Source organism: Lithobates pipiens, unplaced genomic scaffold (assembly GCF_037356315.1).
Source record: "Lithobates pipiens isolate NorthernLeopardFrog02 unplaced genomic scaffold, aLitPip1_a1.2 Scaffold_19, whole genome shotgun sequence".
Taxonomy (NCBI): Eukaryota; Metazoa; Chordata; class Amphibia; order Anura; family Ranidae; genus Lithobates; species Lithobates pipiens.
The window spans coordinates 132,451,970-132,476,799 of NW_027507764.1; the positions used below are offsets into that span (position 1 = coordinate 132,451,970).

The 24,830-nt window shown below is 43.6% G+C and overlaps 1 protein-coding gene across 1 annotated transcript in view; it reads right to left on the reverse strand.

Annotated features, from left to right (window-relative positions):
- Nucleotides 1-24,830, reverse strand: part of TOMM7 (translocase of outer mitochondrial membrane 7) — a 49,353-nt gene that overhangs the window by 8,995 nt on the left and 15,528 nt on the right. Inside the window, exon 2 of the mRNA XM_077491273.1 lies at nucleotides 4,347-4,395. Within this exon, the coding sequence (XP_077347399.1) occupies nucleotides 4,347-4,395 (49 nt within the window). The remainder of the gene's footprint in view (nucleotides 1-4,346; nucleotides 4,396-24,830) is intronic.

A 24,830-nucleotide genomic window follows, 5' to 3' on the forward strand; every position in this document is an offset into this window, starting at 1 on the left:
GCCGCCTTTAAATTTGTTATGGGGTGCCACTAGCTCTTTCTGCCCAAGTGTCCGGAAGCGCTCTGGTTGAGTGTGCAAATTCCATCTGGTGGAGACAACTCTGCATGCGAGTATGCTTCCAGGATGGATAATTTCAGCCATCTGGCTAATGAACCTTTAGAAGCTTGGCAACCTTTTTTGTTGCCCAAAAAGGGACAAATAATGAGTCTGCACGTTGTCTAAAGTCCTTTGTAATTTCTAGATAGCGTAACAAAATTCTTTTGACGTCCAACATATAAAAAAAAAAAAAAAAGGTCTCCTTCTCCCCCAATGGGTTAGCACAGAAGGTTGAGAGCACAATGGCTTATGCACAAATATGTATTGAAGCTACCTTTAGTGAGACCTTTGGGTCTGTCCTAAAGATAACTATATGGAAACACTGACAGGCAAGGTTCCCTAATTGACAGAGCGTGTAGCTCACTGTTCCTGCGTGCTGAGGTAATGGCAATTAGGAACACAGCTTTAAGAGTCGGACATCTGAATGACGCTTCCTCCAGAGGTTCAAATGGATGCCTTGCTAGGGATTGCAGGACTACTGACAAGTCTCACTTAGGGAAATTCCTGACCGATGCTGGCCTTGATCTTGCAAGAGCTCTAAAAAATCTGACTACCAGAGGTTCAGAAGCCACAGATCTTTCTAAGAAAACTACTAGCGCAGCAACCTGTACTTTCAAGGTACTGATTGCTAGTCCCCTATCTGCCCATCTTGCAAGAACTCCAAGATGGAAAGCAGGATCCTTGGGTCTTGGGCAGATGAATCACACCATGAATTAAAGACCTTCCAAACTTTAGTATAGATGGCTCATTACCCTTTTTCTACTTGATAGCAATTTTGTAATCAAACGGTCAGAAAACTCCTTGCTCCTTAGAAGCTGCTCCTCTGATACCAGGCTGGCCACTTCTAGATGATTTTACTGGACCCTGGATTAGCAGATCCTGCCTGAGAGGTAGATGCCAACAAGGCTTGATTGTCAATCCCAGAACGGTTGAGAACCAGGCCCTTTTCAGTCAAATCTGAGTAATTAGGATGACTGGTACCCTTTCCCGCTGAATCTTCCTTAATACCAGTGGGAATAACTGGAACGGAAGGAAAGTGTAGCAAAGGTGAAATCTCCATGGATGCGCCAGAGCGTCTATCCCTAGCAATCCATCATGATTGTTTAAAGGAACAGAACTGAGGAGCCTGTGCATTCTCCTTTGAGGAAAACAGGTCCACCTCTGGCTGTCCCCACATACTGGCAATCATTGCGAAGACGTGCAGATTCAGAGACCACTCTGCTTCCCGAATTGGGCACCTGCTCAGGAAATCTGCCACTCTGTTCGGGGTCTGTTTTGGTGGATTGCTGACAGGGATAGCAAGTACTACTCTGCCCACAGAAGGATTTCCGTTGCCAAAGCTTGTAAGGATCTGCTCCTTGTGCCCCCTGTCTGTTTAGATAAGCAGACAACGTTCAACAACGCTGTCTGTTGAACGTGATGAAACTGGAGATCCTGCGTGAATACTACCAGAGATAAAGCGATCGCCTTCAGTTCTCTCCAATTTGAGGACCTTGTCGCTTCCTCCTTGGACCAACTTCTTTGAGTGAAGTTCTTCTCTATGTGTGCCCCCCATCCCCAGGAGCTGGCATCTGTCAGTCTTCTTTCGACTGGAAAGGTCCAATCTAGACCCCCCGATCTCTTGACTCTTCCACCACCATAGAGACCTCTTTAACCTGGTTGGAATCATCACCTCCATGCCCAGGGATCTTAAGATGTGGTCCCATGACCTCAGGAGATAAGATTGTAGACACCTGAAGTGCAGTCTTGCCCACTGAATAGCTTGCACTGTTGAGGTCAGTACCCCTAATGCCAACAAATTGTCTTATCGTTAATGGGTGGTTGGTCTGCAGCATCGACACACTGCACGGGACCTTGTCCTTTTTCTCTGGGGGGGAGAAAAGTCTTCTGTTCTATTGAATTGATTTGATATCCTGGAAAGCAAATCTCCTGAGATGGTTTTAGGGAGGATTTCTGAACATTTTGAATCCATCCTAGAGATTCCAGATGGTTGCACGCTTTGGTTAAGTTGTCCTGCAACTTCTCCCTTGAGGGGGCGAAGAATAGCAAGCAGGTCATCTAAATAGGGAATCACTGCGATTCCCTGAAGAAGAAGCGGGGCTAGAGCTTCCGCCATCACCTTTGGTAAAGATCCGAGGTGAAGATGACAGCCCGAATGGCAAGGCCCTGAACTGCAGATGATGAATCACGCCCTCTTTACCACCAACCTGAGATATTTCTGGGACTGGAGCGAGATTGGAATATGCATCCCTTAAATTTATTGACGCTATGTAACATTCTGGGGTCAGCAGCTTTCTGACTGAAAAAAATCGAGTCCATCTTGAACTTTCTGTACTTGATGGATTTGTTTAGAGGGTTTAGATTGAGAACAATTGTAATTTTTCTGTTGGCTTTCTTACCAAAAAAAGTGAGACCAAAAAACCTGTTGCTGCTCTGTTACTGCAGTGGACAAGGTAGAAAAAGATCCGCTACTATATGAGCTTTTAAGTGGTTAACCCAATACTCCAAGTTCCTGGCTACACGTCATGGCCATAGCTGGCTTTAAATTGCTTATGATCGATTGCCAAGATCTCTTGCGCAAAAGATCCATACGCTTATCCATTGGATCCCTTAGGACCCTCATTGTCTTCAAAGGCCAGGTCGGGGGATCCAGAGACCTGGGAGAAGGCAGCATCCAACTTGGGCAAAGCGTCTCTTGTGGACACTTGAGAAAATAGATTTTCTCTCTGGTTCCTGTCTTTTTTTATGGAGTCCGAAATGACAGAACAAACCAGAAATGTCCTAACCTTAGGTTCACCTAGACCCACATACATGTGGTCGTGCAGCGTCAGTTCCTTTTTTTCTTCACTTAGGCCAAGGGTAACATCATGTATGGCTATCTAAGAAGCCCATCAACTTCTTCCAGGGATAGTTTAAACTTGGAGGGGGCCACTTCAACCCCTTCACCCTCCTCCAAACCGTCAATAGAAGGTGCGGGGGAATGTTTTTCTCTGGTAGAAGGACCTTCTGACAGAGTCTCTAACATGGGGATAGGCAGGGAACCCTGAGAATACTCTGAAGTGGAGGGCTGACTAGCAGCCATACTAATGAGTCACAGAATGTCTGAAACGAGACATATAGTTCTTCTTTACTGAGGCAACCAAATCATCACAAAAGGAAGCAGATTCCTCTTTAACTAAAGAAGTGATGCAAGTACTGCATAGGGCTTTTATTTCCAATTTCTCCCATCTTGGGAGCATGAGGGGCATCTCTTTTTCTCCTGGATCAGAGCTTTTGGCCCAAGAGAGAAAAAAAGACAAAAAGGGGAAAAAAACAAAAAAACAGGGCACCCTTAGTGAGACCCAGTCTCTGCTTGCGGACCACCCAACAAGGTGCATTAATGGGAAAATATAGCCTCCAGTGCTCAGACAGGCCCTCGCCACCAGGGGGAAAAGAAAAGAGGCCGGAAACCCCAGGTGAAGGAAATGGGCAGACTTAATCCACTGCCCCCTACCTGAGCCTTGCTGGTGCCTGTCCCCACCGCTGCAGACGGCGCGCCCTCCATAGTGGGTGTGAAGCACTACGCTCATGGCTTCACACGCCGCTTACAGACTCCCATAGTGCCACTGCACCAAACCAGAAATAGGCGGCAGCTTCTGCCCTGCATCCTCCCCCTGCGTCTGCCACCGGAAAACTGGACACTAGAGTGGGTCAGCGGCTCTCCCCAAGCACCTAGGGGGTAAGAGGAGCCCGAACCTACCGCTGCCAAAGCCCTGGGTAAGACAGGAGGGCTTAAGTTCTCTTAGAAATTGGACAAAAATAACAGAGGAGACCTTGTCTCTCAGGAGCACCCAAGAGATCCTGCCTCCCCCTTCAAAAGATGTTCCCTCTGGGCGGGAGGAATCACAAAATCTGAGGTGTGGTAGGGAGGTGCCTCACTTTAAAGTTCTGGAGGAAGAAAGTAAGTGTTTCCTTTGGTCCGGAGAGAGGAGTCACTATCTCTCAGGTGCTGTTCTGAAAGATAAATAAAATATTTTGTTTTAAAATATACTTTAGGGAATTGCACACATTTCTCAAACACAGAATTTATTAAAAACAGTGTAGAAGGTGTGAGTTAAAGTAGCAAGTTCCTGAGCTAAGATCAGAGTCTGTGTCATAAATGCTGTGACTTCCTCTTCTTTTTATTGAATAAAAAAATCCTATAATTCATAATTTATGAATAGTGCACCCCATTGTAAAAAATAATCTGTTTATTAATTCTATTAACGTACCTTAGTAGTGTGGGTTCAGGCATTCCAGGGTCAGCTCCCCTTTTAAATCCTTAAAAAAAATACAAATATAGAAAATGTAAATCATGCCACAGCTCATACTAATGGACAATTTATTTTGCTCTTAGTTTAAATGAGACATGTCCAGGCAAGAGACATGCTAATTCTGTACAGCATGATGGAACACAAAGGTCTTTAGGCTGGGTTCACACTGCTGGGGGGGAGATCCGGATGTGATTCGCACCGCAAATCACATCCGATCTCCGTAGCGATGCGAGTTCAGCCATACAGATAGTATGGCTGAATTCGCATCGCTCCCACAGCAAACTCGCACGGGACCCTTTTTTTGGTCCGCAACAGAATCGGATCGCATGGGGGTTCACACCATGCGATCCGATTCCTGTGCGAGTCGGCAGATCGCACTGCGATATGCGGACAGATCTGGGGGTGTCATTAACATATCATTGACACTCCCAGCCGTCCGCATAGGGCAGTGTGAACTGCCGGCGGGAGTAATGCGATGCGGGAAAACGCCGCGAATCGCAGCGGTGTGAACCCGGCCTTAAAGGGAAACCCGTACTCAGAGAAATAAAGAGTTGTTGCTGCTAATTAACCCATCTAAAAATGCTAGCTGCCTGGCTGTCATGCTAATCTTATTTTTGGTACAACTCAACACAAGTATCCAGGAGTTCAGCCCTCATTTTCAAATCACTGTGTGTGACGGACTGTCTCGCACCTCGCCTGGGTGCCTCCATCAAGACACAGCTTCTTCTACTCTGGAAGCAGGAAAAAGTTATTATAGCTGATTATTGCACCCAAGAACTAGACAACACTAGCTTAGGTGCAAACTGGAACTGGATTTTTTTGTAAACTGACTCAGAATATATCCCACACAAAGACAAGAGCTTGATCACATTATCCTAAACAAGGAAAACTTTAAACAGTAATATCAGTACATCTAATGAGCAACTAAGAAACAAACAGTAAGCTAATCCACAGCTAGCAACATCTAAAGCCGCATACACACTATCAGATTTTCTGCTGATTTTTCCCTTCAGATTTACTAAAAGCATATAATATGAGGTCAAACTTTAGGAGTTTCAATGTGTATGCAATCAGGCAGGCCCTTCTACTACATGGTTTTGGTAAATCTGAAGGAAAAAAATCAGCAGAAAATCTAATAGTGTGTATGGGGCTTAACAGTGATCTAATTAACAGTAAGCTAGATAACAACTAGTCACCTAAACAAGCCTGAGTGACTCAGGTCAGTGTCCACCCAGACAGTTCAGTACCAGTATTCAAGAAGACCCAGGGCTGTCCAAGTCTCATTAACCAGCTTTTTTTTCACATCCATCTTCTCACTGAGTTTTAAGCTGGCAGAGGCCCTTATGGCTTCCTCAACAGTTAAATGTGGCAATGTCATCTTGCATTATATAACAAAGACTTTGTCCTAAATGCTCATAGCTCCCTCAAATGCCAGGGCCATTAGGCAAGAAAGCCAGTAGGCAAGAAAGTATACCGCAGTCCCCTGAAATAACCCCTGTCCCGGTTGGGTCTGTCACACTGCATACTTGTTCTGGATCAGTGATGCAAAGCATCAAAGTCAGAGGATTAGCACGACTAGGCATGCTAGTTATCTCTAAGGCCCAATGTACACTGGACGTTACAAAAAATACCAATAGCATTGCCAATAGCATTGACGGAATGGCGTCAAACTTTTACCCTTAAAAATCTCTATAGGCGACGTTTAAAAGATTCTACAGGTTGCATGTTTTGAGTTACAGGGGGAAGTCTAACGTTTGCGGTGATACCTCACATGTGTGGTTTGACTACCGTTTTCATATGCGGGCGCTACTCACTTATGCGTTCGCTTCTGCATGTGAGCTCGTCGGGACATGCTTTTTTTTTTAAAAAAAATTATTACTTATTTTATTTATTTTTACAGTTTAAAAAAAAAAAAAAAAAAGAATTTGGGTCACTTTTATTCCTATTACAAGGAATGTGAACATCCCTTGTAATAGAAAAAAGATCGACAGGTCCTCCTCAATATGAGATCTGGGGTCAAAAAGAACTCAGATCTCATATTTTGACTTAAATGCAATAAAAAAATAAATAAATAATAATTTATCATTTGAAGAAACGACATTGAAAAAATGTGCCTTTAAGAGGTATGGGCGGAAGTGATGTTTTGACGTCGCTTCCACCCTGCTATGGTATGGAGACGGGTAGGGGCCATCTTAGCCTCACTCGTCTCCATACCAAAGTAGTGACAGGACCCGATCGCCTCCGCCATTGCCGACGGCTCCAGTAAGCGACAGAGGGCTTGGGAGAGTGGCGGGAGGGGGGGTGGTACAGGTGATCTCTTAGCAAATCCGCCACAGAGACCACCATTATCGTTTACCAAACCGCCGCCTGAAGAAAAGGATACCTTGGTTGTGGCAGCAGCTGCTGCCATTACCAAGATATCCCTCTTCAAAAAAGGGACGTACATTGCGGAGCGGCGGTCGGTAAGTGGTTAATTAACGTTTTTCCGCTTTTTTTGCATTACTGTTTTGCTTTTTTTTTTGCGTTAACAGCAAGAAAACACAAGCTATAGTGTTAAAAAAAAGGCTAAAAATTGCTGGCTAGACACATTTTACCACGCTTACCGGCGTTGGAACATTTTTACAGCTCAAAAACTCAAAGTTCTGGGTTTTTTCCAGACAGAAAACGTCCCAGCCAAAAAACGCTGACAAAAGCCTATGTGTGCATATGATAACATGCTGGGGAGATTACAGGCTGTAGAAAAAAACACCAGAAGCCAAAAACAGCAGCTGTAAAAATGTCCAGTGAGCACGAGGCCTTAAAGTGATTGTAAAATCTTGCTTAAAAAAATAAATAAATAAACATGTCATACTTCCCTCCTCTGTGTAGTTGGTTCTGCACAGAGCAGCCCGGATCCTCCTGTTCTCGGGTCCCTCTTTCTTGCTCCTGGCCCCTCCCTCCTATTGAGTGCCCTCACAGTCAGAAGTTTTCTATAGGGGCACCCGAACTGAGTCAGAGCTCCGTGTATCCATTCCGACACAATGCCCTGACCTGGCCACGCCTCCCTCTCTCCCGATTGGCTGGCTGGCTGACTTTTATTGACAGCCGTGGGAGCCAATGGTGCCGCTGCTGTGTCTTAACCAATCAGGAGTGTCCCGGATGGCTTAGACACCCATGGACATCGCTGGAGAGAGAAGGGGCTCAGAGTAACTGGGGGTGCTGGGGAGGCTGCTACACACAGAAGGTATTTTATCTTAAAACTGGATGTAAACCCAATTCATGAAATTTGAGCTGGGCACATCTGTAGCGTTTTGTTATCTCTCTTCAAAGTCTTGTGTCCTATAGGTTTCTCCTGCTCCATTCGTCTGTTATCAGCATGATAACTTTTGACAAGCTCTCAGAGATGGAAGTCTAAAGTGTGTGTCAGAGGAGATTGCTATAAATAGATTAGCAGACTGCTAGACTATTCACAGGCATGCTCTGCATGTGTGGGGAGGGGATGTGTGGGATTCCTCCAATCAGCTGTCTTATCCTGTCTAGCAATAATCCACTCCTACTGCTCAATGAGGAAGTGAAAAATCTAACAGGAAGTGCACTTTCTAAACAGTCTATAAAAAGGTGAAGACAGCAGATATACATTCCTGACTGGGTTTGATTGGTTAACACTATTATGGAGGCGGAGAAGTGCATGGCAATATGCAAAGATAAATATGACAAATTTTACAGTACATGGGCCACTTGGATAAATTACACCTCTGCCACGGTACGGCTGACGGGTGCCACCCTTCCCGGGCTTGCATCCTAAAGTACTATTTTCGAGGGCGAGACCAGTAAGCTAGAGACCCCCAAACTCCTTATAGCTTATACTATTCCATATATATAGTTTTGCTGATTGCTCATTTGTTAAATGCACCTAAATGTGTTTTCCCTCTCCCTTCCCCCTCACGCAGTATATGCTCTTCCTTTCCCCATTTTAATCAGGGTTGTAGGAGATGTGTCGCCTATTGACCTTTCTCTGCTTTGGAGTGAAACAGCCAGGACTTGATGCTATAGATCAGGGGTGTCCAACCGTTTGAAGAGTGAGGGCTACTTAAGCGACTTGGTAACCGGTCACGGGCCACAATGAGTGGAGCGTGCAGATGACAGGTTCGTGGGCCCTATGGGCCCTCTTATCTGATCTGCCCAGATGGAAGGGCACGGTTGTTGTTTTTTTAGGGGATTGGATTGGAGGTAGGTGGGTGTAAACACAAGTCCATTTACATCTGCCTCTCCATAGTAGTGGTGAATGGAGGGTCTGATTGGATCGGACTGATCGTGTGAAAGGGGCCTGAGGCTGCTTTCACACTGATGGGTTAAGGTTCGCCCACACTGCAGGACCAGTGCAGTGTACCTGTGGCTTTCCTGCAGATAAGCTGCACTTTGCCATAGACTTCTATTATTTTCTGCAGGTGTGGTGCACTTTATGAAAGTGCAACAAACTCGCAGGTAATAACAGAAGTCTATGACTTTGCTGGTAACAGTGCTGGATCAGTTTGAAAGCAGCCCAATAACCATTGCAGAACAGATATTCCCATATATACAATGTGATTTTAGTAATGTACCTTTAATAACAGTCTTCCATTTAGGTATCGCCAGCTGTTGCTGTCCCAGGCAGAGTGCATTTGGTATCATTTCGCCTGTGACAGGAGCCGGTGCTATACAGGAAGCATCGGCTTATGTGACTCCACTCTCTCCGCAGCTGTGCTTCCTCTACTGCCTGGCTTAATTCACATCACTGATGCTCTGGGATGGTGGGTTGGCACGATCTAGGCTTGCCAACCCGCCATCCCAGAACAGGAGGTCGCAGGCCACCTCAGAGGGCTCCGCTGGCCACTGGTTGGGCACCCCTGCTATAGATCAAATGCATACCTGCTCCCCTCCTTACTGTTGGGCATAATTTGATAATGTCATAAGATGCTGGTTTTTGGAAGTATCCTAGGTCCCTCTACACCCATGCTCGGGTGATTAACCCTAACCCTGATATACCCCTCCTTGTTCCCGTAAGCTTTGGCTTTTGATATATTTATGTTCTTTTCTTTACGGTTTGTGATATAGGAAAATTAAATAAAGATTATATATAAAAATATATAATAAAGTGAAGATATCTGGATGATGCCTGTAGCTGTTACAGGCATCTTCCAGATATCTTTTTTTTTTTAATCCGACGATTCCCTGCAAGGTAAAAGCCATCAAAGTAGCTGTTTGCACAGGCAAGCCCAGACTAATCAAGGAGCCGGAGAATGAATTTCCCACCAGCGGCGGTTTACCATAGAGCTGGCCATGGACCAGAAGATCTCCGGCCATCTCTATGACCCTCAGAGGCCAGAAGCGTCATCATGATGTCACTTCCGTCACTGGTAGATATAAAACACTGCCAGTTTTTAGCTGGAAAGCCAGAGATCGATTTTTTATTTTTTTTTATCTAACGGCTTTCCAGCATAGAGAAAAGAGGGGACTTATAGACCCCAGACCTCTCTGTAAAGAGGACCTGTCATGCCCTATTCCTTTTACAAAGGATGTTTAAATTTGTTGCAATAGAATTAAAAGTGATCAAAAAATAAAAAAAATTTAAGGTAAAGTATAAAAATAAAATAAACAATAATAAAAAAAACTCCCCTATTCCCTTGTGCTCGCATGCAGAAGGTAATGCATTTAGTATTTTTAGTACCAAAGTTTGGTGTCATCCCACGAGTGTGCGTGATTTTAAAGAGGAAGTAAACCCCGATGGGTTTACTTCCTCTTACATTCCCTGCAAAGGTAAAGCATAATGGACTACTATGCATCGCATAGTAGCTCATTATGTGTCACTTACCTGACACAGGAGCCAGCAAAGTCACCGCTGTCCCCTGTAGTCCGGCGCATCCATCTTCTCGGTGGGTCTCGCCGCTCCGCCGTTGTCATTCGGCGAAGCCGCGATGACGTCACTCCCGTGCATGCGCACGGGAACCACTCGCGGCATATCCCCGCTGACCGCGGCACGCTCAGTGCGCCTGTAGACAGCGGTGCCTGTCTTTCGGCAAATGTCTCCTAAACCATGTAGGTTTAGGAGATATTTCTTGGACCTACAGGTAAGCCTTAATCTAGGCTTACCTGTAGGTCAAAGTTGGTTGTAAGGGTTTACAACCACTTTAAAGCGTGAAACATTAGATATTTACTTGGCGTATCATCATCTTTCACATTAAACAAAAAAGTGGGGTAAATATTGTGTGTTTTTTTTATTAATGAAAGTGTTTTTTACCCCCCCCCCCCCCCAAAAAAAATCACATTTAAAAGATTGCTGCACAAAAATCGTTTGACATTAAAAATTGCAAATAATGCCATTTTATTCCCTAGGGTCTCTATTAAAAAAATATATATTAAAAAAATTTGTAAAATTAAATTCGTTTTACATGTAAGAGAGAAATGCCAGAATTGGCTTGGCTGGCAAGTGGTGAAACTGGACATGCATACTTACAATCTGATTGTACAATCTCTGTACAATTCCACTTAGCTTTATCAAAACTGGGTACTGTAAGGGCCACAATTCATTACAGTTGTATACCAAGAACCTTGCACTTTACAAGTGTCTAAAGCTAAGGATTGTCTGGGTAGTGCAAGGGGCCACCTAAACAAGTCATTCAGTTTATCCATCAGGTAGGGTTTATAGACATTAGTAAACGTGAAGGCAATTGCAACGTGTATGGCCACCCTTTGAATAGAACATCTATGACCGACATGGTGATGTGGAGATGGAGAAAAAGAAAACGTAAGCTGTGATAATGTAAGCAATGCTCTCACTTCCTCTATAGGGGATTACAGAGCATAAATAAAAGAAGAGGACATTATGATGCATGCCTTGTACAACAGAGAATGACAAGCAAGCAATGAAAACTTCCTCTAGAGCATGATTAAATATTTCTTGAGTCAAACCACGTCATCTACTAGCAAACCCCGGACTTTTGAGAAAATGCTATCACCAGGGAAACAAGGCTTGCATACATTTACAGCTCATTCATAATAATACAGATCTACTATAACACACAACACTATTATAAAGAGTAAGGCCTGGTTCACACTATTGCAGGTTTGTGGCCTGCGTTTGCATGGGCACAGCAGCCCGTTATTTTGAGCGCATGCTGCATTTTGGAAATTGTCATTTCCCTGTGGTTTCTGCACCCACAAACGTGCTGCAGTTTAAACAGTGTGAGGGTACAATTAAGAATGAAGTGCGTCTGACAATGCGACTAGTGGTCCTGATCAGATCACCCACGTGAAAGTGGCCTAACACCTAAGAGCAGCTAAACACTAATAGCGACTCACACCTGAATATCAAATTATTAAACAAAGTGCAGCACTCCTAAATACACAAATCCCTACATCCAACTAAAATAATCAGTACAGCCCACTACACAACAAAGTTATACAAATGTGAAAAAACAATATATTCTTAATAGTTACCACACATATACATAAATAATGCCATGTTTTATAGATCACTAATGGTGCATAATCAATGGCGTGCAATAAATGTGGTTCAAAAGTCACTTAAATAAGATAATATGTATCAATCAGTCTTATGTGTCTTCATTTCATCTCCAGTACAATCTTCCCACACCTGCATGTGTCACACAGTGAAACCTCCACCAGGGATCCACTGAAAAAATCCTAAGGGCTTAACACTTAAGGCAGAGCCACAAGTATGAGGTCTTCATGTTAGGAGTGGGGATGAGCTCAGGCGTGTTAGCATGGAACACGTGCAGAGCCCGCCATTAAGTCGGCGCTGAGCTAATCACAAGCAGTGAGACATTGCCCCGATGTGCGGCTGCAGAGATCGGGCAATGTCTCACTGCCTGTGAAATAGCACAGCGCCGACTTAATGGCGGGCTTTGTACGTGTTCCATGCGAACACGCCTGAGCTCATCCCTAGTTAGGAGCATTCCCAGGAGTTTGAAGAAGTAGGAATGATCTGAATTAGCTACAGAAAGAGCAGTATATGGGAATTTGAATAAGAAATACATCTTGCCTATTCGAATGTGAGTGTTCTTAGGCTCCATGCACACTGGACATTAAAATAACGTTATAAAAACGCCAGTGGCATGGCAGGGAGTCTTTCAATGTTTTTGCAACAGTGTTTATTAGTGTTTTCTGCGTTTTTTCAATGGATTAAAAATGTTAAACGTTGGTGAGCCACTTATTTAAGTGTTTATCGAAGTATCAGCGTTTGGCTTTTTTGGTGGTCAGAAAAACGACTCCTGAACGCGATTTTATGGCATTCAGAAAACAGCCTATTAACTCCACTGCTGATAATCATCCAAAAACGTCCATGTGTGCATGGACACATAGGATAACATAGAGGGGAGTTCATGGGCTGTTAAACAAAACACCCAAACTCCCAAAAACGGCCCTCTTATGAGCTTCAGTGTGCATGGAGCCTTAATCTTTTTTATTATATTAAACCAGATAACAACATAGTGAAGACGGGCAACCGCTGAGGACTGAGCGATAAGGGAAAGCAGAAACCTTCCATTAGTGAAGGAAGGCACACAGGGTAAGTGTGCCATAATGTGTTGTGTATACTTCCTTGCAGTGTATACTTACACATTATGTCATGATCTCTGGGAATCCACAGTAGATTTAGTTCTGTTTTAAGTTTAATAAAGTGCCTGGTAGCAAAAAGTTTAAACTCTTTATGTTCCAAAATGTACAATAGGGAATTTCACTAAATACCCCCCATATCATACATTTTCTGAAAGCAGAAAAATGAATAAAAATGTTTTAACAACACATACATATAAAGGGACCCTTACTCAACACATATGTAGGCTGGGCTTTAATTGTAAGGCATTATATTAAAACTGACTATTACCATTCTTTTTTTTTTCTTTCTTCAATAAATATTTTTATTGAAACAAAACAATAGTATACAATATATCACATCATTTTGGTACAATTATCAAGAGCATGTTTCACATCGGTATGCATTTTCAAGCCTATATGTAAACACGTACAAATGCAAATATGAAAGTTTTTGTTAGCTATGTAAGATCTAGCTCACAATCCAAACCATAACAACTCAGACCAGCGTCCCACGTAAGTATGTGAGTAGCTGTTTATTCATAGGTGGGGCAGGAGGTAGGAGGCAGGGGGGAAGGGGGGGGGGAAATATGGAGAGGGAAAAAAAAGGGGAGGAGGGCAAAGGGCGGGGAGGAGGGCAAAGGGTGGGGGGGGAGAAGAGGGGGAAGATCCTCGCCCAGGAGGAACCCACCCCCAAGTAGTTAAGGTGTGGGTATGAATCGGCCATCAATTGTTATGTCCGCACAGGCCAGGGTTTGATCAGAATCTACGGGTCCAAAAACTTATCTCATCTGGTAGTCAATCTTTTAAAACCATCAGAGTATTTAAACTGTATCCAGGGGGCCCATGTTTTGTGGAAGGCTATTACCATTCTTAGGTATGATACATGCTAGGAGCTTTTTCCTTGTTCTCAGACCCTAATATCAAATGACAGCTTCAGGTCTACGCTAACAATTGGGAACCAGTTGCCAATTATGTAATCACTATGTCATCCAATCATTTTTATTACGTGTAAGCTAGAGCAAAGCAACTGGGGTGCCGTGAGTAGTCCCCAAGGGTGTTGTGGCAACAGCCTGATTTGAGCAATCCTTGATCCTGTTAGCTCCTGTGCTACATGAGGCAGGGATCTCTGTAAAGTCCTTTGTGCAGAAGAGACAGAGCGCTAAGTCCACACCCTCCCCCGCTCCTCTCTGTATTCTTACAGACAAAACAGAAAGCTGAGCTGGCTGCCCGACCGTATTCTACCAACCGATGACGTCAGCGGTTGCCAAGGACTTGCTGGTGTTCTGTCGTTTTGTGCCCTCCGTCGAAAAGTGCTTGCGCATGCGCAGTAGGGAAGGGTACTACAGCTGATTTCCCGATCAGCTGGTGTGACGTCACCGTAGCGCATATTGTAAGATGCATTTTTTTTCCCCCACAGGAGATACCATTTGATGGCCACAACTGAATGCTATGCACACAGCGGAGGTACATTGTATTTCTCACATTGTGGCTCACTGTTGCTGTGTGGGTTTAGAGCAGGGCTCGACAAAACCCGGGCGCCAGGTCGCATTTGCGAGTAGAATTAGCGACCTGGCGCAGCACAGCTGTGGGTATCCTGTCTCTGTGGATCCCCCCAGCGTGATCACGTCGGGCCGTTCGGCCGGTGGCTGGTAATTGAGGCTGCGGCTTTGAGGCCTTCTGCGGTCCTATGATTCCTTCTGGAATCTGGTGCCCACTTGTGGTGGCCGTTGGTATGACAACCAGCAATGCTAATGGAGCTTCCCCTGCCTGTTTGTTTATTGCCTGCGCTATCTCCTTCATTTATTTAGAACCCCTAAACATTATATATATTTTTTATTCTAACACCCTAGAGAATAAAATGGTGGTCGTTGCAATACTGTCTGTCACACCGTATTTGCGCAGCGGACTTACAAGCGCACTTTTTTTGGGGAAAAATAATTTATTTAATAAAAAAATAAGACAACAGTATAGTTAGCCCAATTTTTTTTTTATATTGTGAAAGATAATGTTACACCGAGTAAATTGATAACCAACATGTTACCCTTCAAAATTGCGCCCGCTCATGGAATGGCGACAAACTTTTACCCTTTAAAATCTCCATAGGCGAAATTTAAAAAATTCTACAGGTTGCACGTTTTGAGTTACAGAGGAGGTCTAGGGCTAGAATTATTGCTCTCGCTCTACCGATCACGGCGATACCTCACATGTGTGGTTTGAACATCGCTTTCATATGCGGGCGGGAAAGGGCGCGTTTAAAATTGTATTTTTTTCACTGTTCTTTTAAAAAAAAATATTTGTGTCACTTTTATTCCTATTACAAGGAATGTAAAAATACCTTGTAATAGAAAAAAGCATGACAGGTCCTCTTAAATATGAGATGTGGGGTCAGAGAGACCTCAGATCTCATATTTACACTAAAATGCAATTTAAAAAAAAAAATCAAAAAATAAAATGTCCCTCTAAGAGCTATGGGCAATGACTTGGAGACAGGTGGGGGGGGGCTGCGCTATCTCCCCCTCACTCGTCTCCATGTCAGGCCAGGGACAGGTCTGGTTTGCCGTTACCGACCTGGCTCCTAACTTTTTTAGCTGGCTCCTAGATTCCAAGCAAATTTGTCAAGCCCTGGTTTAGAGTGTGCTCAAGGTCTGGTTTTGTCTGAGTGGCAGTGCAGGTTTGGTGTGCTGAACGGCAGGTTTTGTCTGTGTCTAAGGGGCGGGTTTGCAACACAGACAAAATCCGCCCTTCAACACACCCTGCAGCAAAGAGGCTCAATTGTGGGTACCAATAACACTTACTGGCACCCCCACGCATCTAGCAAATGTACATCAGTTTGCGGCCACTAAAACACATGTTACAATAGTACTATATGTTTTGGTGCTGCACAATTTACAAAATCATTCAGGCACTCTTTTGCGTGTTTGACACGCATAGAGCAGTTCATTACGTTAATTTATGATGTGTTGGAACATGCAAAAAAGTGCGTGCGCTCAGATGTACCTCTTGTAGCAATTGAGCCCTCAGACTCGTGTGCCCTGAGACTGTGCCTTGACTGAAAAAAGGTTGAAAAAAAACGGCCAGAGGTTCATTCAGGATAAAAAGATGCCTGTGTGCTTCTGTTTAATGCAGTAAATGTCAGATACAATTATAGTATTAAACATAAGACTTTATTTTAGCTAAACATAATTTTTTTTCCATTTTTCAGCTTATAAAAAAAAAAAAAATAATAAAAAACAACATGTACAATGTGCTCATTGCAGTGCATTGGTTGCTACTGTACAAGGCACTGGAGTGCTATTTAAAACAACAAAAAATATGTGGCCCATCTGAACAGTAAGCTCCTCTTAATAAAAAATGGTTTCAGCTTGGTCTTCTACCCATGAGGGGACATGTTAGTGGGGGGGGGGGGGGTTCTCCCATGGGTAGAAGACCAAGCAGAAGCTATTTTTTACTAAGAGGAGCTCACTATATGTTGGGGACAGCGTGCAGGCGGGCAAAATTTTGTTGTAATCTTACAATTACGTGCATTTTACCCCACACATCATTCATTGTGAATAGCACTCCAATGCACTGTACAGTAGCAGCCAATGCTATATGAGCTCACTTTAGGCCGGGGCAGTGTGCGGACAGACGCCATTTTGCTGTAGTCCTTGATGTGTCTATTAAGCCAGTAACCAACCCACCCAAAAAATTGTGGCCACTTGGCTAGAAAAATAGATTGGGGCATTTGAATGGTCTCAAATTGATCTAATTTTTGGCCTACTAAGTAAGCACATTACCGTACCGCATAGATATGAATTGGCTCTTAATCTTTGTTTAACCTTTTTCACTAAATGCTGAGTGCTCTCTACTACTCTTTTAGTAACTCAACACCACTAAGTTGGCAAAGATGCTGGGTTCAGGAATAGTTTTCACTCACTGACATATGCTTAATGGAAAAAATAAATAAATCATACTTGTCCATATTAGCTATAAAAGACAATGGAAAATGTACTTCCTCTTAACCAGGTTTGTACGTGGAGTCTGAGGTTCTCCTATTTAAAGGGTTACTAAACCCAGTAATATGAAAATATGTTATCGGCCCCCACATAGTTCCCACAGCTTTTAAATCTTCTTTTTACATTAAAATACTGCCACTATATACCTTTTTGGCTGATCTGTTCACCACAATTAAAATTATAAACTGCAGAGTTTCTCCAGTGCTGAGAGTTCAGGAAGGCAGAGATTTTCACTGCAGCCTGTATACACACCCACATGTGTAATGTCAATGTCATGTGACCTGACTATCTCTGAGAACAAGTAACTGTTCTCACCAGCATTAAAGACACAACTGAGCATGTGCAGGTTGGCTAGTCTGCCTGTGTTAGCTGGCCTTCCCCAGATAGACAGTGCAGGAGGGGGAGGATCTGTGCATACAGGATAAAACAGCATTTTTACACAATGCAGATTATTAACCAATTAAGTTCCACAGTGAGTATAACACGCATGCTATGCTGCATATACAGACTGATTTTACTGGTGTGGGTTTAGTAACACTTTAAGATAATTCATCACATAGGCCAGTGATGGCGAACCTTGGCACCCCAGATGTTTTGGAACTACATTTCCCATGATGCTCATGCACTCTGAAGTGTAGTTGAGCATCATGGGAAATGTAGTTCCAAAACATCTGGGGTGCCAAGGTTCGCCATCACTGACATAGGCTTTTCACAGCAATCCTGAAAAATAGCTTCATGAGGAGCTGCCAAGTAACTTCCAGCACACAACTAGCTGCCTAACAAGTAGTATAAAAGAAAATATTCATACGCAGTGCTTTTTTAAGATAAAAAAACTTCTGCTCAGAAAATAGCAAATAAGTATAATTAACTTTAGAACTTTATACATTTATGTCCCCCTTTATTAGGAAAGTTAAGATATAAATAAAGCTAGGAAGCAGGCTTTATTATTATTATTTATTAAGAACTTACGGTATATGCCCCTGAATCTTTAGCCTGGGTTCACACATGTGCATTGCGCATTGAAGCTCCAGTTTCATTGCAAAGATAAAAATCAGTTGTTCAGAGGTTCATCTGCGTTTTAGCTGTGGACCAGTGAGAAGGGAGGGGGGAGAGGGGGATGTGTAGTGAGGAGAATAATTTGGGTTCAGAACGGAATGCATCTGAGAATCAGATGCGTTCTCATAGAAGATAATGGGCTTGTAATTCGCGCAGAAAACGCACACTTTTTTTGTGCAATGCGCAGTGTGAATGCAACGCACATATATGAACCAGATGCATTAGAATGAATGCATTTTAAAATGTCTTGCAAATTGGATGCGGTATAAGACGCAGCTAATTTGCATAGGTGTGAACAGGGGCTTAATGAGCAATGCAGGCAACGCTGTAGCTATCTGTCAAATAGTGAATTCAGCTGAGGTAGGCCAAAAAATAAATAAAATCGGTAAAGCAGACATTAAAAGATAAAATATACTCATGTGACTGGAAATGAGCACTGGCCGGTAATATATCAAAATGAAAGGAAAAAAAAACGAAAAATACTTTGGTAAAAATAACACATTGGCGAGAAATTAGGCTTCACACTTTTTATTAACAAGTAACTCCTTTTACATTAAAATGTAAGTAAAACTAAAAGTAGTCTAAATTGGTCTTTACCAGCAATATCCACATATTTACCACGCTATGCGTCACTTTGGGGCTTCCTAGAACCAAACTTTTTCGCTATCTGCAAGTTAAGAAACTAAACCAAATGACACAATTCGAACACATATGCAAGAGTGGCCCACATGTTAGAGGACTGATCTCACTCCTATACCAACTCCTTAACACGCTCACCAACGAAGCAATGCATTCCTACACAACTAAATGGTCAAAAGACATGGGCCGCACACAAATCACAGACTGGTCCAGTATTTGGCTAGCCACCAAGTCATCCTCTCCAAATTGTCTGCCACTAGAGACCAACTACAAAGTTATTGCACGGTGGTATCTAGTTCCGACTAGAATAGCTAAATTTATCCCATCTTACTCTGGGTCCTGCTCAGATTCAGGTACCCACATCCACATACAGTGGCAATTCCTGATAGACCAGGAATTTGGGATGGCCTCCAAAACCTTAGAAACCGACATCCCCCCGACCCAACCACGGCACTTTTAAATCTTAAACCGGTTGCGCTTACCCAAACTCCATTCCCGACTACTCATGCACCTTACCACTGCAGCCAAACAAACCATAGCTAAAGTGTGGAAATCCCAGAAATTGGTTGTGGTTGAAGCTAGACATAGGATTCACAGAGCCCCTATCTTTGCCAAAATGACAGCTATTGAAGGTGACAATAGTAAAAAGTTCCATGAGACTTGGCAATGGAACTGATTCTTGTCTGGGGTAAGAATACCTTCTTCTGTACGGTATCTATGACCAGCCCCACGCACTGTAACCTCCTTGATGGTTTTAAGGTGGATTTTTCTAGGTTGAGTATCGAACCCAGAGATTCCAGGTAGTTTACAGCTGTGACCAGAGACTGAATGATTTATTAAAAATAGATTGTCTAAATAGGCTAGGACCGTTATGCCCTGAGCCCTTAATACGGCTAAAGGAGGTGCCAGAATCTTTAAGAACATCCGTGGTGCTGTGGCTAGACCGAATGGCAGGGCCACAAACTGAAAATTATGATTTTCTATCTCGAAGCGTAGCAATTTCTGGGGAGCGGGAAATATTGGCACGTGGAGATATGCATCCTTAGCTATTGATGCCAAAAACTCCCTCCTTGCAGCATGGAAACAATTGATCGAATTGATTCCATGTGAAAGTACCAGATATTTAAGTGCTGATTCAGATCTTTGAGATCTAGAATAAGTCTTACCTCTCCATTTGGTTTTGGAACCGTGAAAAAAGTTTGAATAAAAACCTGTGCCCTGTTACTCTAAGGGAACCTCTGATATCACCAGCTGGAATAAGAGATGATCCAGAGCTAGAAAGAGAGACTTATTTTTCTCTGGATCCCTGGGAACATTTAGAAAATGAGGAAATGGAAACTCTTAGAACTCTAGTTTGTAACCTAGAGAAACTGAAGAAGCTACCCATCTGTCTTGACATTATTCCTGCCAGATCTTTGAAAATCGCAGGAGCCCCATCCGAGCGGGGGCGCACCTTCATAAGGAGGCTTTAGCATTCTGTTTTGCGGGCTTTCTGCCCCAAAACCTCTTTGACCCTGGTGCTGCCCTTGGGGTCTTCCCCAAGAATCTGACGGTGGAGGCCATCAAGACTGCCTAGATGCTGATGCCCCTGGCACACGTGAGGAAGCACGCTTAAAGGAGAAATGCTTAAACTTCTTCTTTACTGGCAAAAGAGAGCTTTTCTCATTAGAGATCCTTTTGGATGTATTTATCCAGATCGTCCCCATATAGCCGTTCACCATGAAAGGGGAAACTGGCCAAGAGTTTCTTACACGGTGCTTTGGCTGACCAATATTTCAGCCACAGAACTGTGCGAGAATGCACTAGTCCTAGCAAAAGCTGCGAGGCTTGAATGATAGAATTTTTCATAGCATCTACTGTGAAACATAGTGCGTCTGATACGCCAGTCCATTGCCGAGCCTGCTGATCAGGCACAATCATAAGTATCTCCACAAACTGTTCCTTAATGGACTGAGATACACCAATTGCTGCAATAACTGGCCGCGCTACAGAACTTGCCAAAGACATATTGCTTCTAGAAAGCTCCAGAAAGCTCGGATGCTTTCACATTAGCGCATTATCCACCAGACATGTGAGACTCTAGTTCACTGAGGTGATTGCAGCATCAATTGCTGGAACACCCCATTTCGTATAGAAATCCTCTTCCATAGGATAAAGTGTGGATAATATTGTATATCCGGATGTTCCCATTCAGAATATATAAGATTTTTTTTTATCCATGAATAAATAGGAAAGGCACCCCCAGACGGGGGAGGTTTTAATGATCCCAAACCAGAGGTGGGTTCATCAAGAGCCTGTGCTGCAGGCAGCAAAAAAGGTTAAACGAACCAATTTAGTAAGAGAGTGTACAAGCAACCTGTCTTGTAATACTACTCCCTTCTATATTAAGATCCTCAGAAGAGGATATATTAGTATCTTCCAAATTTCTTGGAAGATCTTCTAGATCCCCTGCCTCTTGCACCTCAATAAGAGGGTCCTGAGCACTATATGGGGATCTGCTATGTTTAGACCCACTATGGAGAGTGATCATAGCATCAATCTTCTTTTCCAAATTAAAAAATGGTAGAAGAGAAAACCTCCTGTGTGAAATGGATTAAGTTTGTTGTAAAACCATTGACCTCTTTGAGGAGTTCCTGGTCCCTTTTCCACTCATAGCCTGAAGCATACAAAGCAGAGACACTTACCAAAAAGAATGTACACTGCTAGGTTATAGTTCAGTAGCCATGTGCTATAAGCTGCTATTAATACCTAGCCTGGTAAAGCAATAATGTGTCAAAGGGAAATGCCTGTGTCTCCAACCTGAAGTAAGCCATCTCTGCTCATGTGTCCCTCCACAGCCAGCAGCAGCCACACAAATAGTGCTTTTAAAAACGTCCTCCACGTGCAGCCGGCATCTGACGCCCCCCCCCCCCCCCTCCTTCAGGCACCCACTTCAGGCACCCAGCAAACAGCTGACAAGGCGGGGGTAAAAACCACTGCTGAGCAGCTGCACATTTTTTTTGTTTTATTTTTTAAAGAAAAGAATGCTTTCGGCATACAATTCCCCTGAAGAGCTTAATTTCAACATGGGGGGCGCAGGAGGAGAGACCAGTCCCCCCTCCCCCTTTCTTACCGGAGGATCTGCCTGCTTTGGTCGGAGGAGGAGGAGGAAATGATGGCTCCTGACTAGGGGTGCGCATCTTCACTGGTCTCGCGATTCGATTACGATTATCTGGTCAATGATTCGATTCCGCGATGCATCAGGATTACTGATGACCTCCCACTTCCGCTTGGACCACCTAGGCGGCCCTTCCTCTCTGCAATCTTCTGGGACACATCACAGGTCCCAGAAGATTGCCCGGCTGTGCAGGACAGCGCAGTGAGACATGCGCACCCGGTTGTGAAGCTGCAACATGTCACACCTGGATGCCCACAGTAGTATTGCCAGCGCCGTGGACAGGCAGGGAAGAGAATGGAGGGTTTGGGTGGCCGCATCGCTGGATTATGGGACAGGTGAGTGTCTTTTTATTAAAAGTCAGAAGACTTAGATACACTTTTTTTGTAGCTGCTGACTTTTAATAAACAATAAATTTACTGGAACTCTGCTTTGAATTGAAAATAACCTCACTCCCTTAAAAAGTGCACTAATCTGGTGCAATACAGGGTACAGGCATGCTCACATACTGCTGCTGGGAGGTCAGGAGAGATTACAAGCCACAGCTGACAAACAGCCCTGTGAAGTTCCCTGTACTGTCTCGGTGCTGACAGTTCACTGGCTTCCCTGTTTGCACCTTCCAGCACACTAGGAGTTAACACGGAAATGTGCAAACGGTGAAGCCAGGTAACTGTCAGCACAGAGTGTACAAGGTGTAAGTAGAGTACAAAATACATATGTACATTCACATCACATAACTTCATTGATACCTTTTTGTATGATTTTTAGTTATGGTTTTGCTCATCACACTGCACCATTCATGCAATGCATGGCATCATGGCTGCATGCTATGTAGCCATGATGCCATTCATTGCATGTGTGGGGCAGTGATGATGATGAGCAAAACCATAAATCATACAAAGGAATCAATGACGTTGTAATGTGAATCAAATCAATCACTATAAGACCTACAAACCATAATTGATTAAATAGCATGGTCACTTTAATGTTTAGGTCCACCATCATTATTGTTTAAAATGACTACAGTCATAATTTGGCATTTTTTTCACTGCAGTAAAGTCCACATGAATGGTGGTGCATCAGGTACATTATATATATATATGTACAGTTGAGCTAGTTAGTTATGTCAGGACAGTGAGTGAGTGTCTTAACTGTACTAGAAGTGTACCTGATGATGATGCTGGCACTGCTAGACAGACACTGACGGTCTATCTCCTGCTGCCCACAGCAGCCTATGGGAGGACAGTATTCTTCTGGGTCTACTTGGCTTGGTAGCAAGACACTGTGAGCCGAGGAGGAAGGCTCTGGGGACCGGGACTCGTCGGAAGTCAGGGACACTAACTCGGCGCGCTGCTCCGGCTCCACGTGTGTCTCTCACTCACAGCCAGTGCAGTGCGTACACAACGCAAAGCAGGGGGGTAACGTCAGTGGGAAGCAGGAAGCGGGAAGAGCCAGTGCATCTTACTCCCACAGCTCTTCAGCAGCTTTCGGCTCCGTTCGGTCTCAGAGGCGGGCATAGCGCGGCACGAGTGTGACGTCAGTGGAACATCGATTATTCCAGTCGTAGCATCGATGCCGCATCGTATATGGCCGAATGGCGATGCATCGATGCTAGGATTAATTTCAACAGCCCTACTCCTAACACAGCTCTGTTTCCAGCATAAGGCGGTGAGTGCTCAATACAGCCCCCAGTGGTGACACATAGGCATGACAACATTATAAACTTAAAGGAGAAATTCATAAGAAAATCCAAAGATATTTCTTAGAAATCTCCACTTATCTTCCCGCCGCAGGGTTATCTTCACCCTTCTTGGTGGGCTCCGAAACCTTCAGGAACAGGGGAACCTAGAGGTTACCCACAATCCTGGACCTGCAACAGCACCCTGCCAGTAAAAACTTTATGGTCTTACTACCAAAAAGTACTGTATCTCAGGGTCCAGCTCTCTAAAAAGAGAAGCATTCGCAAGCAAACCCTAGTTTCTTTGGACACAAGGCCCGGGAACCATTCCTTAGGCCCATTAAAGGACACTCTGAACGGATCCGGTCAGCATGGCTAGCCCCAGCAAGGATTGCTTCCAGTGGAGCTCAGCACAGCGCATCTTTATTCGTGACCAACACCTTAGACACTGCTGAAAAAACTGAGGACGCCTGGTAACGGGAGGGGTTATATTGGGAGTGCACTTCTGATCTAAGGCCGTGCCAGTGTCCATCACCTATTGGTGGCCTATTAACCCACATAGTAACTACTATGGCTCTGTGTCCCCTGATGTATGAAAATAAATATGATTTTTATTAGAATTTTATGTGATAGACCAACACAAAGTGGCACATATTTGTGAAGTGGAAGGAAAATGATAAATGCTTTTCATTTTTTTTTTTTTACAAATATCTGAAAAGTGGAGTGCATTTGTATTCAGACTCCTTTACTTTGATACCCCTAATTAACATTTTGTGGAACAAATTGCCTTCAGAAGTCAGCTAATTAGTAAATGTGTTTGAAATTTACTCTCTACAAATACAGCTGTTCTGTGAAGCCCTCAGGTTTGTTAGAGAACCTTAGTGAACAAACATGATCATGAAGGCCAAAGAACACACCAGACAGGTCAGGGATAACGTTGTGGAGATGTTTAAAGCAGGGTTAGGTTATAAAAATATCCCAAGCTTTGAACATCTCACAGAGCACTGTTCAATCCATCATCCGGAAATGGAGAGAGTATGGCACAACTGCAAACCTACCAAGATATGGCCGTCCACCTAAACTATCAAAAGGTGTGTACTAATGCGCTAACAAAGCAATCTGTTCTAACTACAAGTATCTACAAATAAATATAAATTGATAAAGTGCTAAATGGAAATAAGAAGCAGCTAGACTTCTAAAGTGTTACCAACACCCATAAAGACTGTGTATATAAAGTGAAGTAGCGCTAATTAAACCAATATAGTAAACAGGTGAATAAATGTAACCAAATGTCAATAGGGGATAAACATATCCATAAAGTGATAACTTATGTTCAGAAAAGTAGT